We start from the raw sequence: 17,993 nt of genomic DNA on the forward strand, positions 1-17,993 counted from the left end.
TAAAAATTTTTAAATGGTTTATTTATTTCTAGGAGAGAGAGAGAGAGAGAGACAACGTGAGCAGGGGAGGGTCAGAGAGAGAGGGAGTCACAGACTCTGAAACAGGCTCCAGGCTCTGAGCTGGCAGTCAGCACAGAGCCCGACGTGGGGCTCAAACCCACGAACCGCGCATCATGACCTAAGCGAAAGTCAGACGCTTAACCGACTAAGCCACCCAGGCGCCCCCCCTTAGAAATAGTTTCTGCTACAAGCCAACAATTCATTAGTGGGGTGAGGGAAGAGACTGGGGAACCAAGGTTTAGGATAGTCTGGATAATAAATGCCCCAAACAGAGCTCCTGTCTTCAAGGACTGTCCAATATAGAGGGAATGAGAGCACAACCAAAAGGGAACAACAACCGCTTGTACATTAATGGCAACACCTTTCGGCCCCTCACCTAACTGCAGCCTTCAGCACCTGGATTTAACCTTCTGTTGTCTCCATCCATCTCCTCTCGCTGACCTCTTTATGTTTATTAGCATCTTCAAGGAGAGGAAAAGGTGAGACTCACATCAGTGAATTTTACTTCTGCTGAAGTTCATAACTTCCATTCTCTACCTCTCACCTCCAGACACCAGGTGATAAAACTGAGTTTTTCCGTTGCAAGGTATCCTGACATCGCTCCTCCTTGCCATGCCAATTTGTATCACTTCGTTCAGGTCCACATTATGTCACACCTGGGGAATATCTTGGCATCTCTGTGCATCCAGTCTCCCCTACACCTTTACTCTCTCCTGTTCACCTTCACCCCTGCCCCAGCTCAGCCATCACCTGGATTATGTCCCACATCTGCTTAGGCATCTTCAGTGGCTAAAGTCCAAACACCATATTCTGCCTGTCACAGTCTACCTCAGTCTGAATCCAGCGGATATTTCCACCCGTAGATTCCACTGCCCGTCCACACGGCTCTGCTTCTGGTCAACTACAGACCACGCCCTGTTATAATTCAGTGTCTACCGACCAAGCCAGCACTTACTCCTCAACTACAGTTCTTAGGCCTTTCGCAACCATATCAATCCCCTCAATTTGCCACTCTTCACTTTCTGATGTTCTTATCATGACCATTTGTACTTGTCACTTTTTTTTTATTTTTTAAAACGTTTTTAATATTTTATTTATTTCTGAGAGAGAGAGAGAGAGAGACAGCATGAGTAGGGGAGGGTCAGAGAGAGAGGGAGACACAGAATCTGAAGCAGGCTCCAGGCTCTGAGCTAGCTGTCAGCACAGAGCCCAACGTGGGGCTCGAACCCATGAACCGTGAGATCATGACCTGAGCTGAAGTCAGACGCTTAACCTACTGAGCCACCCATGCGCCCTTCACTTTTTTTTTTATAGTTTACTGTCAAGTCGGTTTACATATAACACCCAGTGCTTATCCCCACAAGTGCCCTCCTCCATGCCCGTCACCCCCCCTTCCCCTCTCCCCCACCCCCCCTCAGCCCTCAGTTTGTTCTCGGCATTCAAGAGTCTCTCCATTAGAAAATCGTCTCTCAAACCTAAGATAAGGCAGGCTGGGTTAGAAATTTGCTGTCTGATGTGAGGAACAGTTTCTTCTGGGAAGTACCAAGCTTTTCTGGTAACAGGGCTGAGCAATTTCCTGATCAACTGAGATTCAGCTCACACAGTTGACCGTCCGTCCTGAGAGGAACTCAGATACTTTTAACCAAATGTTCCTGTCTTGAGCCTAATCTATCAATGTTATCTAGCTGCTCTTTCCTCCAAAAAAAAAAAAAAAAAAGTCTACTAGAAAAGAAATCTTTGAACTGGACTAATTGGAAATCACCTCCTTGCAGCAGGCTTGAAACAAAACGTTGGCATGTACTCACAAAGACTTCGTCTGTAACTGCTTTATCAGATGCTAGTTATATTGTTGCGTGTGTGTGTCTTCACAAATAGCAGTAGAATAGTGTTTAACTAGTGCATGATGGGAAGCATGGCAAGTGCTAGGACAGGGGAAGATAGGGTTCCAGAAGACCTCCTGGGGGCGCCTGGGTGGCTCAGTCGGTTGGGCGTCAGGCTCTTGGTTTCGGCTCAGGTCATGATCTCACAGTTTGTGGGTTTGGGTCCTGCTCGGGCTCTGTGCGGTGTCAGTGTGGAGCCTGCTTGGAATTCTCTCTCCCTCTCTCTCTGCTCCTACCCCACTGTGCTCTCTTTCTCTCAAAACAAATGAATAAAAAAATATTTAAAAGATTAAAAAAAAGACCTCCTGGAGGAAGTGATACTCACGAGTCTTTCCATCTTGATTGTAAATTCACTAAACACGGCAGCTATGGCACATGGAGTCTCAGCGTGAGATTATATATAATTCATGACAAGATGGTTCTGCCATCTTCTTGTCTCCCTAGATCTGTCTCTGCGCAGCGTAGTGTGCCGTCAACAAGAAAGCTCTCAGTCAGTAAATAAGGACTCAAAGTTCGCTGAGTGCAAACTGTAAAAGTCAACCAAGTTATTTGTTTTATATTAGTCCATCTAAGTACCAGGAATTAGTCCTCTTTATTTTATCAGGAAAACTGTGGGGACTTTGTGATATGGTATTTTGGGGAACTTTTCATTAATAGGAATTTAAATATTTTAGAAACACAATCAACTAAATACTTAGACGTATTTTTGTGTGTGTGCTGCTTTACTAGCAGACCTAGGTGTTGCTTTGCTACTGGACATTCGACAACACTTTAAGTGTCAAGATATGTTTATGTGAAACCCTAATATTAGGCAGAAATCTCAAATAAATAACAACATATGAGACAATGGAATCATTTAGCTAGATTTGTTGTTTAAAGTGAAATGGCAGAGCTCCCATATTTGGGAAAGATAAGCTAAATATTTTTTTCTTAGAAGCTCATAAATGGTTGGGTTTTCCCCATTTATGATGTGTTAGGATTGTTCTTACATGAGTTGAAAATTGTTGAGCCATTTCTAAGCAAGCCTGGGGTCCCATGGGAAATTGCTAATATAGGAACATGTGGCGTTTGATCTGTCTCTTGAGACCAATCATATTAGTCAAGGTGAGCTAAGCCACTGTAACAGAAGACCCCACAATAATGTGGCTTAACGTACTAAAAAATTTTACGTATGTAGCAATTTGAGGTACTTGTTTTTGGTCATGGGCAGCTGTATCCCCACATTCAGAAACCCAGGTAGAGCACAGTGCTGGATTTTCAACATCCAGCTTCCAAGATTACTCTGGTCACAGCATTCTAGCCAGCAGGAAAGAAGAAACACCAGGATTTCCAGGAAAACAAATGAGGTGGAAGTCCTAAACACTCCACTAAGTGCCTAAACCTCACTGACGTTTCTTGGCAAGAATGTTGTAGAACCACACCTAGCTATGGGAGGCTCACTCATTTGCCCAAGAAGAAAGGAAAGAATGTTTCTGGTGGTCTCCAGCACACTGTTACGATGTGGTGGTCGGTTTATTGGTGTCTGGTCTGTCATGTAACTTGACTTCTAATTTCATCATGTGTTTATGATATCTTTCAGTTGAGTGAGTACCCAGCTTTGCTATCACACAATCATGTAGACTCGGTTCTGTGACTAAGAGAATTTCGCGTGGTTCTCCAACTGACTTGAACAAACGACAGGTTCTAACATTTCTGAGAGAAAATGAAGAAATTAGACCTGAAATTTCTTGAAAATAGAGAAATGAGCTTCCAAAAGCGAATTGACATAATTTTTTGGAGCAGTGTGCAATTTCTATTGTCGTCTCTTTCCCCAACATACCAGTGCAAGACAGGGTGTAAGAATCATCAAGCATGGCCTCTGATATGAGGATCTAGCTGAGCCAACACTCCTCCTAAAAATTACAATTATTTGGGGGCACCTGGATGGCTTAGTCGATTGAGCGTCCAACTATGGCTCAGGTCACGATCTCACAGCTCATGAGTTTGAGCCTCACATTTGCTCTCTGCTGTCAGCTGAGAGCCCACTTCAGATCTTCTCTCCCCCTCTCTATATCCCTCCCCCACTTGTGCTCTCTCAAAAATAAATAAAGCATTAAAAAAATATTACAGCTATTCGGGGCGCCTGAGTGGCTCAGTTGGTTGAGCATCCAACTTCTGCTCAGGTCATGATCTCCCAGTTTGTGAATTTGAGCCCCGTGTCAGGCTCTGTGCCAACAGCTCAGAGCCTGGAGCCTGCTTCAGATTCTGTGTCTCCCTCTCTCTCTGCTTCTCTCCCACTCACACTCTTGTCTCCCCTCTCAAAAATAAATAAACATAAAATTTTTTTAAAATTACAGTTATTTGGTTTAAGATACCCCCAAATTGCTATCTTCCTTTTAATAATTTGTATATAATTTTTATAATAAAAATGAAAAGCAAGGGACATTTAATCTGTTTTATTAATATTTTACTACTTTGTTACTAATAAAATATTATGAGGAGGTGCCGAGGGAGGTTCTGCTATAAAACAAACACACAAAAAAAACAATCAGTCAGAGAAAGTCAAAGACCAGCCCAGAAAATCTTTTTATGCCCCCAAAGCAAGGAGGTACTTGAGGGATGATGGGACACATCAAAAGGTCACAGAAGCCATCTTGAATGGGCTCCCACTTGACAAACAGGAGACAATTTGAGCATTGAAATAAATGACACTAGTAACCCACTGAATAAAATAAAAAATCAGGAGTCCACATAGATGCAAATAAGTGAATATATAATGGATATTTATATCATGTCACAAAATATTTATTACAAAGAGGCAGTGACTTTAAAGTGGGGGAACCCGGATAACATCGCTTTGTTTAATCAAAAGGCCAAAGTGAATGGCATCAGTAATGGCATAAAAGGGTGTGATGGTAAGAACAGAGCATCCCTTCTGTGTTACTCCTGCCAAAGATGCAAAACCTGAATCTAATCGTGAGGAATTGGTAAATAAATCCAAATTGAGGGGTAATCTACAAAATAACTCATCTGCAATTTTCAAATAGGTCAGGTCATAAAAGCCAAGACAAAGGACCTGCTAAAGACACATGACAACTAGATGCCACAGATGATTCTGTACTGGATCCTTTTGATGTGAGGGACATTACTGAGACAACTAGAGAAACTTGGGTCTAAGAACTGAATGGCAACAATGCATCAATATTGTTTCCTGATCGAAAATTGTAGTTGGAGAATTTCCTTGTCCGTAGGAAATACACACTAAACTATTCGGGGGCAATAGAACATCACACTGGCAACTACCCTTAGTTTATTGGAGGGAGATATTCATGTTATAATTTTTCTGTAAGTTTGTTTAAAAACTACACAATGATAACTACAGCTGGTGAAAACTTCCAGCTCAACCACTGGGACAGACTCTGGATAACAGAATTGTTACACTCATCCATACAGTTGAAAATGTTTCTAGCAATGAGGTTAAGCCTGCTCTGGAATCTTAAAAAAATAATCTTGTCATGCTTTGATAAGTATCCCACTCCCAGAAAGAGATCAGTGGATGAGTTTTCTCTGCGAACTCTGGTACTTAGTTTGGAAACTATTCTTAGTTCATTTGCAGAATTCCAAGGTTATTGTCAGAGATAGTTGCTTTTCTGAGAGAATGTCAGGGGTAGAGATAATACATATTGGAACCATGAACTGCTTTGGCTTGAAAAGATGGTCTTCCTTTTGTCAATATCTTCTCTTGCTTTCAAATATTTAAAAACTTGTATTTTAGTGTGCCTGGGTGGCTCAGTGGGTTGAGTGTCCAATCCCTGATTTCGGCTCAAGTCATGATCTCACAGTTCTTGAGTTCGAGGCCCGTGTTGCACTCTGCTCACAGCACTGAGCCTGCTTGGGATTTTCTCTCCCTCTCTCTCTGCCCCTCTTCCACTCATGCTCTCTTTCTCTCAAAATAAATAAATAAACTTCTTTAAAAGATTGTATTCTACTGTGCTCATTAGATGATTGCTAATGGACATGAATTTCCAGATAGCAAACACAGTTAACCATTTCATGAAAACCAGAAGATAACTCTGATAACTAAACAATGAAGAATGATTTAATTTTGCAAAAAAAAAAGTCTAAAGTTTAAAACCAAAGCCCACTTTTATTTATTTACTTATTTTTAATTTTTGAATGTTCATTTATTTTTGAGAGACAGAGACAGAGTGTGAGCGGGGGAGGGGCAGAGAGAGAGGGAGACACAGAATCCGAAGCAGGCTCCAGGCTCTGAGCTGTCAGCACAGAGCCCAACGTGGGGCTCGAACTCACAGAGTACGAGATCATGACCTGAACTGAAGTCAGACTCTTAACCAACTGAGCCACCCAGGTGTCCCCCAAAGCCCACTTTTAGTATGACCCTTTAAGAGAAAGAAAAATCTGGAGGCAAAATATTTTATAAATTCACAATTCACATTCAGGAACCTGGACATCATGGTGAAACATTTGTGGCCACTACTGATTATAGATCTTGGGAGACAATTCATGAATTTTGAATATGGGTCAGTCTTCTGCTTCCCTTTCAACTACCTGAATATTGAAGACCCTAGCACGCTCCCCCCATCTTGTGTGGCATTTGCTGACTCCTCAGGGAACAGCATGTCTGGGGGAGGACCTCGATTTCAAGCTGATGTCAATTTAGGAAACACTAAATGAGACCACTGCCAAGAAGTGCTTGCTCACCCTCTTTCAGCAGCAGGGGAATCTCCCTTTCCTTTTCTGGGTGAAGCTGAAGAAAGGATTCATAAATGAAGTCCAATCCTTCTCACCAACCCCAGCCCACACCTCCCAGCAATTGAACTTGAAAAAAAAAAAAAAAAAACTTGGTTAAAACCACTTCCTATATTTGAAACTAGCGAGGGCTAGGCACAATTTCCTGGCTCACCAAAGCAGCCTAATACTTATAGAGAGCAACTGCGGACTGTCATAGAGCCCAGAGGGACCACAGCCAGGATGACAATCCTGCGCGGATTGATCCTTTCACCCCTCATGCTCTCAGCATGACACAAACAAGAGGCTGACAGGAAACCTGGCCTTTTGAAGAGTTGGTCCCACGTGCCAGGAAGATGGAGCCAAGCCTGCTGATGTGGGGAATCCTCACATTCATCGCGGTGCCCAGCCACATGACAGGTAAGGGTCACGGGTGCCCTCGGAATCTTAGGAAGCCTCATGGACGTTAGCTCGCTCTTCCTAGCCCAGAATCAGGGGCGTTCCTGAGTAGAATGTGCATACAAAGGGGTTGAATCTTGGGGTCTATCCCTGGTCCATGACCCAAGAGGGTCCCATGTCATGCTTCAATCGTCCCTGATCTATACACAGAGCTTGGGATGGGGGGTGGGGTGAATCTCCTGTCCCTCAGAGTCTTTGTTAATTCTGTGGTGAATAGAGTGGCAGGATATTTGAATGTTAACAGAATACAAATGAGCAGATTCCTCAAGAAATGTTGTCTTATTTTCCAACGGATTCAGTTTTTCGCCACACCTATCAGCTGTAAGATAACACTAAAAATCTACTAGGAATCTAAGACCAGGTTAATGTCCTGAGATGTCAGTAACTAATGTAGGAAACATCAGGATAATTTAAGATCTCAAAGAAGCTTGGCTTCGAAAATGTGTATGCTGTTTTTTACTGCCTCAGGAAATAATACCTAGGATGCTCTTTACATGTGCAATGTTATAGAAATTTTAGAAAACATAAGCTTACTCGCTTTCAGAACTCTACTTTTTCTTGTATTCTTGTATGGATATATGCATGTATACATATGTGTATGTATATACACGCACACATGCAAATTTTGGATTTCATTCATTCTTTCAAATGGGTTTTGTCAAAGACTTTTTTTTTTAACAAACAAGAAACCGCTAACTTCTACCTCAAACCACCTTTCCTAATTGAGTGTGAATTTTCTAATAACTTCTTCTCTTCCTTACCCAGGAAGACAGATAAGATATCAAAGTTTACAATTTCATAGCCTTAATTTCTAGATGTATAATAATGCTAACTGGCCACAGAAAGAAGTGTTAAGAAGTGAAACATGATGGTGCATGCAAGGAGTCTTTTTGTTTATTTGGTGAAATAGCCAGGTTATGTTGGGCTGTGAACTGACCCAAGGGTAGGAATTTCTTCACTGTGGAGTTGAACAGGGCTTGGTTTTTGAAAGGCTTATAACATCACTTCTGTTTCAGCATGGTCTTTGCACAGTGGGAGGGCAGTCCAAGTTAGAACGGAAACGTTTTTACAATAAATCATAACCTATCTCTAGGGAACACATTTCAAGTAAACCTGTGTTATTGTTAGTCACTGGTGAGCTGTCTGAAGATATGAATGGTCTTAGTGGCAGGGAGGCAAGTGGAAGTATTATGAGGACTCTTTCATTCACTCTGGTCTCCAAAAACCTATTCGATATCTCTTAATTCCCTTCTCAACGCTGTAGGAAATATGAAAATGAACAAGACATAGTCTCAGTCCTTAATAGACTTAAAACCTAGCAAGGGAGACAAAGGCATGGGTGTCATAACAGCACTTCAGAGAAGAATGTGATGAGATCTATGTGAACAGGGTGCAAATGATGGCAGCTTGCAAAAAAGACTCCTGGGAGATGAATAATGTTTCCTAGGTGGAGATTCCGGAAAGAAAGGTGCCTATGACAAAGACACAGCAGAGCACAAGGAAACAGCAAGTGCTCCAGTGTCCCCCTGACACTGGATGGGCATATGGGGACATGGAAGATCAAGGCGGAAAAGACAGGACAGGGTCAAATGAACGATCCAAGGCCTTGATAGCAAGTTATAAATTTTAACTTCATTTGGTAGTCCATGGACGACTACCAGAGAATAAAAATGACCATTTATAGAGTACCTTCTCTGTGCCAGACATGTAAGTCTTATTTTAATCTTCATACCCACTTTGCAAAGTGGAATGTCACAAACTCAGTGGATGAAGAACCTAAGTCTCAGGAGTCACACAGATCGTGACAGAGCTGGGGGTCAAACCGGGGGCTCCCTGACTTACGCTCTTTCTGTTCACTGCAGACACTTCTGTGGAGGTGACTCTGGCATAGAGTGGAGAGAGATCAGGTGCACAGAGTCATGTCGGGAGGCCCCTTCAATAGTCCAGTCAAGAGACACATGAGAACCTGGTGGCCAAAGAGGATGAAATGGGTTGAGTTTCTGGGATCAATACCTGGTTTAGGAACCACCTCAGGGTAAGAAATAATCTCATTTTAGACTTTCTTCTCCAAGAGGAGGAGCTCAGTCTTAAAATAAACAAGAAATTTTACTCCTCAGAGGGGAGAAGTCTCTAACGAAAATCAAACAGACCATCAGCAGATGCAATTTCTAGCTGATTCATAAGGCAGATTTTCATTCTGAAAATTTCCAAAGCCACCAATTAAAATGGTGATGGGTTACAGAGGATGTATTAGTCAACCTGCGTGTTTTTAGTCTCTGTATTACTGGGTCCTGGGATGTGGTTAAAAAGAGAATTCTCCTGATGTTACCAACATGGCACGTTAGTGAAGGCACCTTTCTCAGAATTGTGGAAATTCTGAGAGTTTATCTATGCTTTGATCATCTTTCTTTCATTCTAGGAATTCTGTGATCAAATCTTCATCCCCTAGACTCAAAAAAAAAAAAAAAAAAAAACAACCAAAAAACCAAAGTGTGGAAACCCATAAAGATGATATTTTTGTCTAATTATCCCTTCTTGTAAAGACAACTACCCACACTGGAATTTCCCATTTGCACATTTGTCATTAAAACACGAAATGTTTAACTCTCCACTTTTAATCATTCAATTTCTCTGGTCCCTGAGTGTTATTACCACGGTTAACCTTGCTCATCTTCTGGATATACCTGGGAAAAACAGGACTTTGGTAAGCTTAGGGAGTACCTCATAGAAGAGCTGCTATATTCTTTAAAACAGCATCTTAAATGGGGAGTGCTCTATGTCACCTGCACATATGCTCCATTTTATTTCATTTTGTTATATTTTACTTTATTTTATTTTGCAGTTTTAAAGTATTTTGTTGAACTCAAGAGATCCAGTGTTATCACTTGGATTATAATCCACACCAAAGTGATGAGTAAGATATGTTATAACTTGTTTTCATTCAGAGCTTTGAAATCCAGTATGTGTTCACCGTTAACAGCGTATTCCATTCCAAAGTTAGATCTGATTAGATACACTTGATCTAGATCTCCGTTTTAGATTTGAGAAAAATGAGGCACACACACAAAAAGTGACTTCGTTCACTGTCAGTTAGAGATGCTAGCAAAGAACTCTTGTTGACCACTACAACTCTACCACTTGACCCCACTCATCTCAAAGAGAAGTATTCTTAAATTTCTTTGGCTAAGTCTCAGGTTTTAGGACGTGATGTCTTCTGTGCAATGTCTTGTTGAAGTCATTCCTGTAATAGCTAGAGTCACCTTTGAGTCAGGCTATCCCTCAACATGGTTGTCATTCAGGTGAATTTCCCTGCCCCCTTCATTGCCCAGGAGCCAGTTAGAAACTTCAAAAATTAGGAGTTTCCTTAGAAAGTAGGGCATGTCTTCTGAGGTCAGTGGAGAGAAGAATTGGGGGGAAATTAAACTTTTCAGGGAGCTGAAAGTGAGCCAAGGTGCCTCCCAACAAACATTGTTGGAGGAGCATGGCTTTTGATAAATCGCCGTACCTCCCTGGGCCTCAGTTTCTCTCTGTAAGATGAGAAAGTTGACAGAGATGACTTTGGAGTCCCCTGTGCCTCTGTCAAAAATTCTGAAAAGGAAATAAATGAAGCTCTGCTTAAAAGGCATTTTCAAGCTGGGGTATTTTTGGGTGAAAAAGTTTCCAGACTGAAGACATACATACAGGGTCTGGGTTAAGGAGGCATTTGGGTGGCAAAGTACCAAAGCCTGACATCTCATTGCAGGTTATTTCCAACTCTTGAAAGGTGCTGCAGGGCGCTCGGATGCGACCCACTGCTTCCGTGAAGGCTGTAGTTCTGAGCACGAAGGCAAAAACAGCACGGAGGGCTGCTGAGGGCCTTCTGCTGCTTGCTTGCTTCTTCAGGGACTCTTCCCTCTCAAATGATTTCCTTGTTTCTCATGGGAGACGTCTCACGCGGGTGGGGACCTGTCTCTCTTCTCTTTATCACAGCCCATTCCCCGTGAGAAAAGGAAAGATTTTCATTCAACTGATGGCTTCAAAAGTTAGAAGCCCTCTGTCCTTGAAAATGCTTCGATAGCAGGGGGCTGGCCGGCCACTTCTGGGGGATGCCATCGAGGGGTGCACAGGCTGGCTGGGAAGATGGACAGAGTGACATTCTGGCCTCCTTCCAACAACTTTCCAGGCTGGTTCTCCTCTCGCCTTCCAGCCTGTATGTTTTGCTTCCTCTCTTAGAAAATGAAATTAAGGATATTCACTTGTTCACATTTTTCCAATCCAAGAGCTCACAGCTCACACACGAGTGCGAATTCTTGGCTTTAGCAGAGAAAGCACAATCCAATCCACTCTCTGCTTCCTGTCCCGAACTCTGGGCAGCAGTGAGAAACAGAAAAGGCAGAACTTGAACCATAGGTTTATATGTGTACAGTGAGCTTCCAGAAGCCAAGCATAAGGAGTAAAAAGTTCCTCCACCCCTTTCCTCTCCACAAAGTTCAGGGCTCCCCTTCTCTGGAAGAGGTTAGGCACAGCCTAAACCAGCAGGTGTCAAATATGGTGCAGAGATTTCCCAACCCAGGCAGGAGGCTGAAGCGACAGCCTCTGATCCCATTGGACTTAGAATCTGTGACTGCTTCTCTCCAGGCCGACAATGCGCGCCATGCTGGCTTCGCTCTATGGCCCACCTGGGACCCCTCAGGATTTCCTGGGGGGTCTCTAAACTTCCTGAGCTCCTCATCTCTTCTTCAGCTCTTGTCTAGGTGGGTGTCAGGTGAGAAAAGCTCAGAGATCCTTAGAGACCTTCCTCCTCTCCTGTCTTCCTAAAAACTTCTTCAGGAAACTTCTGCTTAGGTGGAGGCAGCCAGTGGCCCAGGTAGCACCAAGGATACACACACACACACACACACACACACACACACACAGAGAACTTCACTGCATCTTTATCAACTCATTTGTCACTCCTATACACAGTGCCTGAACCCCTCAGCTCGGAGAACAATATGATAGCAAGAATCTATCCAGCTTTTTGATTCTTAATCTTTTTGGAGTGGTGAGACCTTGAGAAATTTTGATGAGATCTATTAGCTCTCTCCTTAGAAAAATGTATGTACACAAAAAATTTGGAGTATAATTCTCTCTTTTGGAGTATAATGGTCTATAAATCAAGAACACCTCTGAGTGTGTTCTTTACTATCTTAACACTCATAGTCATGAACAGAGAGAGAATGGGACACAGAAAGTTACCCTCTCTGGTTTAAGAGAGCAGTAGTTGACTTGGCAAAGGCAACTTAAGAGGCATGGGTAGTACCTAGGGAAGACAGCAAGAAAAGCGTGCCAAGAGTAAACCAAAAACATTAGGCAAGCAATAAAAGTGGAGAGCCAGGACTAGAATCCATCCTCTTAAATTCCAGTCCAATATTCACGCACGTCTTTACATTGACTCTCAGAGACGTGCATCCATCCATCCATTCATGCACTGGGATCACCAAGATGAAAGAGGGTGTGGTCCTTGCCCTCAAGCTGCTCATAGCTTAACAATGGAGATGAAACACCTGCTGGGCAGTTCCTGCTAGAAGACTGCTAAAGGAGAGTCGACAGGGTCTGCCAATGAATCAATCCCCATCACTGAACCTCCCCCGCCAGGCTTTCAGATAAGTCACCCATTTAGGTAATGTCATTTTAGGTATTTTAGGTATTTTAGGTAATGTATTTTAGGTATTTTCCATTCAGTTTACTCAGATAAATTTTGGCTATTTGGCTTATTCTCTGGTTACTCTCTGATTTGTATCCATCAAAAAGAGAACTCAAGTCTCACTGGGAAATAGATTTACAGCAACGGTTCCCAGTGTGCATTCAGGGTATGTTAATGAATCATATCCAAGCTCTATGCAAGACCAACTGAGACCAATTAGGATAGACTCTCCAGGGATGAGAACTGGATAGAACAATAACATTTTCTGTCTAAGTTCCTCAAATGATTTAAGATGCAGTTAGGATTGAAATCCACAGAATGACGATTCCCATGGTTGGGCTGATTCCATTATTTCACTTCTGCTCACTAAGAATAGGTGCCTTAATGCAGTACTTCTCAAATTTTAATGTATTTACAAATCACCCAGGATAATGTTAGGTAGCAGATTCTGATTCAGGATGTCTAGGGTGACGTTTGAGATTCTGATTCAAACAGGCTTCCATTTTGAGTGCATGGACCCCGCTTTGAGTAGCAAGGCTACTCTGTGAGAGGAGACATACACATCATATCTAGTGGACCTTGGGACTAAAATGGGAAAACCAAATTGTGAAAAACCCAAGATCAACTATTGCAAGGTCGCACATGGCTAAGCAGGCACATGCCATAGTGAGCAGAATGGTGGGGGTGGTGTGTGTGGGGTAACATGCTTCCTGCAGAGTTTGGAAAGGCTTCTCAGAGAAGATGGCCCTAGGACATAGTGACTCTGAATTTGTGCTTGTGAATATCAACACATGGGTCAGAGGATGGGATTTTCTAGTGAATGTGCTGATGTTGTGTACATGGATCGTGCTCCCCGAGTAACAGGTTAAAAACTCAAGAGTGTACTAGGGCAATGAAATCAATGACCTATACCGCATGTGTACAGAAAAGCATTAGTGTGTGCGCTGAGCAAAATGAGGGTCAAATGGCTGGCGGTTCTCTGATAAAAAAGAGTAATTCTGCTAAGACAAGAAGCACCTGAGTCTTACTCTCACTATAATCCTGGGGTGTCTACACATGTCAACGGTGTCTGGTAGATTGCTTTCACGCAGTGAATCATTCGATCAGTGTCACCCATACCATATGACATCCCAGGGTAACAGGCAAGAAGTCCGGGATCTAATTTCCTTACATCTACCTTTCAGCCCGGACCTGGCTTCTGCTAACCGCGTACCATGAGTCTAGAGTCTAGGTGCTTGCATCCTGACAACCCATCCCTATGTCTCCACCCACCCAATTCATAGGGCTTTTGATCGGCAGCTTAGCCCCGTGCCAATATCCTGCGAACAAGAGAATTTCAGACAGTAGAAGACTCTAAGGCACCAGAATGTGAGTGGCGTGGGTGGGGGGTGACCAGAAGGTCACCTCTCTGGGGAGAGGAAGAGTCAGGGGCCCATCAGGACTCTGGGCCTCTACGCAGGCCTGCCCCGGTGTGGAAGGCAGGAGGCAGGGTAGTGAGACGCGCCTTCTGGGTCTTCTCTCCCCACGCTCCCTGCCTGCCTCTTGCCACAGGCAGTGAGAAGGTAGGCCAGGGCAGGGAATGCTTCTTCCCAAAAGGAGAAGAAAGAGCAGCCTGTTTCTATGGAATAAAGAGGAAGTTCTAAAGAGCCAGTTGATTCCTTTCCCCCGAAGAGCGTGGAGAATCGCCGGGTCTCCAGTAAGCCCGGCCCCTGCAGGGAGAGCAGGGCTTGAAGCTGTAGGCTGGGCACAGGGGCCGGTGAAGGCAGGCTGGGCCGCGAACCCTGAGGCCAGTGCCTACTGCCTCCTTTCAGGCTTGTCCCAAGAGACATTTTTTTTTAATTTTTTTAATGTTTTTATTTATTTCTAGGAGAGAGAGAGAGAGAGAGACAGCGTGAGCAGGGGAGGGTCAGAGAGAGAGGGAGACACAGACTCTGAAACAGGCTCCAGGCTCTGAGCTGGCAGCCAGCACAGAGCCCGACGCGGGGCTCGAACCCACGAACCGCGAGATCATGACCTAAGCGAAAGTCGGACGCTTAACCGACTGAGCCACCCAGGCGCCTCCCAAGAGACATTTTAAGCGCGAATCATAATAACAAGGGCCAGTACTCACGGCCTGTGTGCCCTCTTGCAGGTATTATGTGAAGGCATAGGGTCACTTCAGCTAATCCTCAAACTAAGGTACGCCTGATTATCATCCCCATTTTACAGCTGGTCCACTGAGTCTCACAGAGGGTCAGTAAGTTGCCCCACGTAATACAACCAGGAAAGAGCTACGATTTGAGCCAGGTGCTCTTGGGCCAGAACCCACATTCTTTACTATTCTTCTAACTTTCTGTTAAGGTCATAAATTTATGTGCCATGTTAATAATGAAGTTTACATCTACTCAAGGGACGGACTTGACCTCTGGAGTCCCATTGAGTCCCTGGAATCTCAAATTCTCCGAATCCTGCTGCTCCCCTCCACTGTTCTTCCCCCCCCTCGCCGGTTCCCGCCCCAAAGAGCCGCCTGGCCTGCCTTTCTCGATTTTGACTGCTCTTCAAAGAAAGCACTTTAGTGGCGCCACGTCTGCCCCAGCCGCCCACAAAACAGAGGAAATTCTGAGCACCTCCAGGCATGAGTCAAACCCACCGTGTTCAGGAATCTCTGCCCACAGAATCACCCACTCTTTTCTGTTTGGGACCGAAATAGATACCTTCTTCAGAAGCCTCGCTGCTTTTGGTATTCTCAGCAATAAAAAATGAAAAATTAAAAAAAGAAAGGCAAGGATAGGTGTATGCCCCCTGGGACAGGATAGTGGGGGTTTTCTCTGCTGTGGAGTTTTTCGGAGATTAGAAAACATTGCCGCCGCGGTACGGTGGGTAGACAGGTGGCCGGGGGAGCGGTAGGCTGGCTGGGGACCATCTCGGCTGCGGCGGGACTTTCAGTTACGTGTTCATTCCTTTGTTGATTAATCATTCAGCAAATGGTTCTTGAGCAACTACCGTGTGGCAGATACAGAGTGAGAGATGAATGTAGCCCAGTCCTTGGCCTCCGGGAAGCCCTCATGCAGCAGGAGAGAAATCGACCTCACGGATAATTACATCACACGGGGATCCAAGATCTAAGTGCAGAGACAGAGTGGATGGACACGAGCGCTCTCGCTCTGAGCGCAAGCCCAGTGCAGCTGAGGTCAATAACTGCTTCGTGTTTACACTGACATCCGGGACAGACAGGGAGGCTAGGAGCATTGTTTTGTCATTATTAATTACGAAAATTATTAACATCAAACACTACCAATTTTGAATTACAATTATATTCGAATAATATTGACGGAGGATTTGCAGAAGCTTTCTTTGGCTCAAGAAATTCCTTTCTGGGGGCGTCTGGGTGGCTCAGTCGGTTAAGCGTCTGACTTCGGCTTGGGTCATGATCTGGCGGTCCATAGGTTCGAGCCCCGCGTTGGGCTCTGTGCTGACAGCTCAGAGCCTGGAACCTGCTTTGGATGCTGTGTCTCCTTCTTTCTCTGCCCCTCCCCCACTTGTACTCTGTCTCTCTGTCTCTCTCAAAAATAAACATTAAAAGACATTTACAAAAATTCCTTTCTGGAGAAAATGGGAACATTGCAGGTAGGACTATTCACATCCCTTTAGGAACAAACTGATTGCTCCCACAGGCCCCCGAGTATTCAAAAAGCATATTTATAGATAGTGCTGGCCAGCTGCCCCATCCCCAACTGTGTGTGAACAATTCTCCAGTCTTAGACGTCCAGAAGGCACGTTCCTCTCCAAGAAACAGATGGAGGGAACCTAATCACTCCTTAAAAACATAGCAACGGTGCTTTTATCATTTCAAAATGAAATGAGCCCCGGGGAGAAAAATTAGGCCCATCTCCCCAGAGACGACACCAAGTAAAGGGCATAGGAATCGTTGCTAAGAGTTTTACTCAACGCCCTGAAACTGAGGTTGACGTCAGCCTCTTCCTGTCTCGGAGCTCTGTGAGTTTCCCGGGAGTTTTGGGGGCGCTGACTTTGCAGGAGGCGACGCAGCTGACAGCTGTCCTGGCCACGGTGGCTTCCCCTCTTCTGAAGAAGGGCAGAGAGCCTTGAACCCAGCTGAGCAGCTGTGTGGTAGCTGCTTCCGGCCCCTGTGGTAGTGACACCTCTGTTTAGAGACTGATTTAGAAAAAAAAAAAAAAAAGGCACCTTTGTAAAGAGAAAACTCCTTATTTTAAGTGGAAAGCAAAACAAACAACTACCAAAAAAAAAAAAAAAACCAAAAAAAACCCTTGTGAAATGAAAGGGCAGTTTCCTCAGACATCTGCTAACACCCGGGGGAGCACAGAGACCGCAAAGGGTAAGCATCTCAGCTCGCTTCGATCATTTTGCCATTTATTTCACTTTTCGGCTTTCACTGCCTGTCGCCACCTTTCACTCAGCGGGCTGTCAGTTTCGTTTCCCTCCGCCAGGGTCCCTGGCCCGGGCTTGTGACGGGTTGGTGTGACCCAGCCACGCGGAGCTGCTTGCTCCGAGCCCACGGACCCCTCACCACAGCCCCGAGATTTGGGGTCGTGATGATTCCCATTTGACAGGTGAGGAAAGCGAGGTGGTGAGGCAGGAAGTTATGTGCCCGAGACGGTGACGGCGCCGCACTGTCCGCTCGATCTCTGCACAAAGGCAGCAAGCTGCCCGCAGGTGTCCTTAAGTCCCATGGGCTTGTTGGGCAAGCCTTGCGTCTCTCATTTGAAGTACTCATTCATCCACCCCCACATTAACGGCCCTGAAAGCGATGTTCATGATGCCTTTTCCCCGGCCAAAGAGCTCAAACCCTCCCCTGCTGTGTCGGGGACAAGATCCATTTCCTCTGCCTGGCGTCCAGGAATCTTTCTGACGGGGACTGTCCGCGTGTCCTCAGCTCACAGGACAGTCCAGCCTGTCCTGCCAATGCAACTTTCTCACCTGGGACCTCAAAGCCCAGCTCCTCGGGGCGCCCTCCCCTCCTACTAAACTTCCACGTCTCATCTGCCTGCTTGGCATTCTTCCCAATTGGACAGCATCTTGGGAGAGCGGAAAGGGCTCGTGACTGAGGGAATCTACAGGCTTGAATTCACGTCCTAGGCTGGACCTGTGTGACTACTTTCCTGAAGACAGCTGGTGAGTGCCGCTCTCCGCAGGCACTAGCAAGGGAGGGCACAGGGGACGGGCACAGAGAGGGGAAAAGGAAC

General features: G+C 44.8%; 1 protein-coding gene across 1 annotated transcript in view; it reads left to right on the plus strand.

The window, feature by feature from the left end:
• Positions 1-6,887: 6,887 nt before the first annotated feature.
• The window catches only part of IL2RA (interleukin 2 receptor subunit alpha), a 54,785-nt gene continuing 43,679 nt past the window's right edge, over positions 6,888-17,993 (plus strand). Inside the window, exon 1 of the mRNA XM_077758420.1 lies at positions 6,888-7,088. Within this exon, the coding sequence (XP_077614546.1) occupies positions 7,025-7,088 (64 nt within the window). The 5' untranslated portion in view covers positions 6,888-7,024. The remainder of the gene's footprint in view (positions 7,089-17,993) is intronic.

This window comes from Crocuta crocuta, unplaced genomic scaffold (assembly GCF_008692635.1).
Source record: "Crocuta crocuta isolate KB4526 unplaced genomic scaffold, BGI_CrCroc_1.0 scaffold32, whole genome shotgun sequence".
Classification (NCBI taxonomy): domain Eukaryota; kingdom Metazoa; phylum Chordata; class Mammalia; order Carnivora; family Hyaenidae; genus Crocuta; species Crocuta crocuta.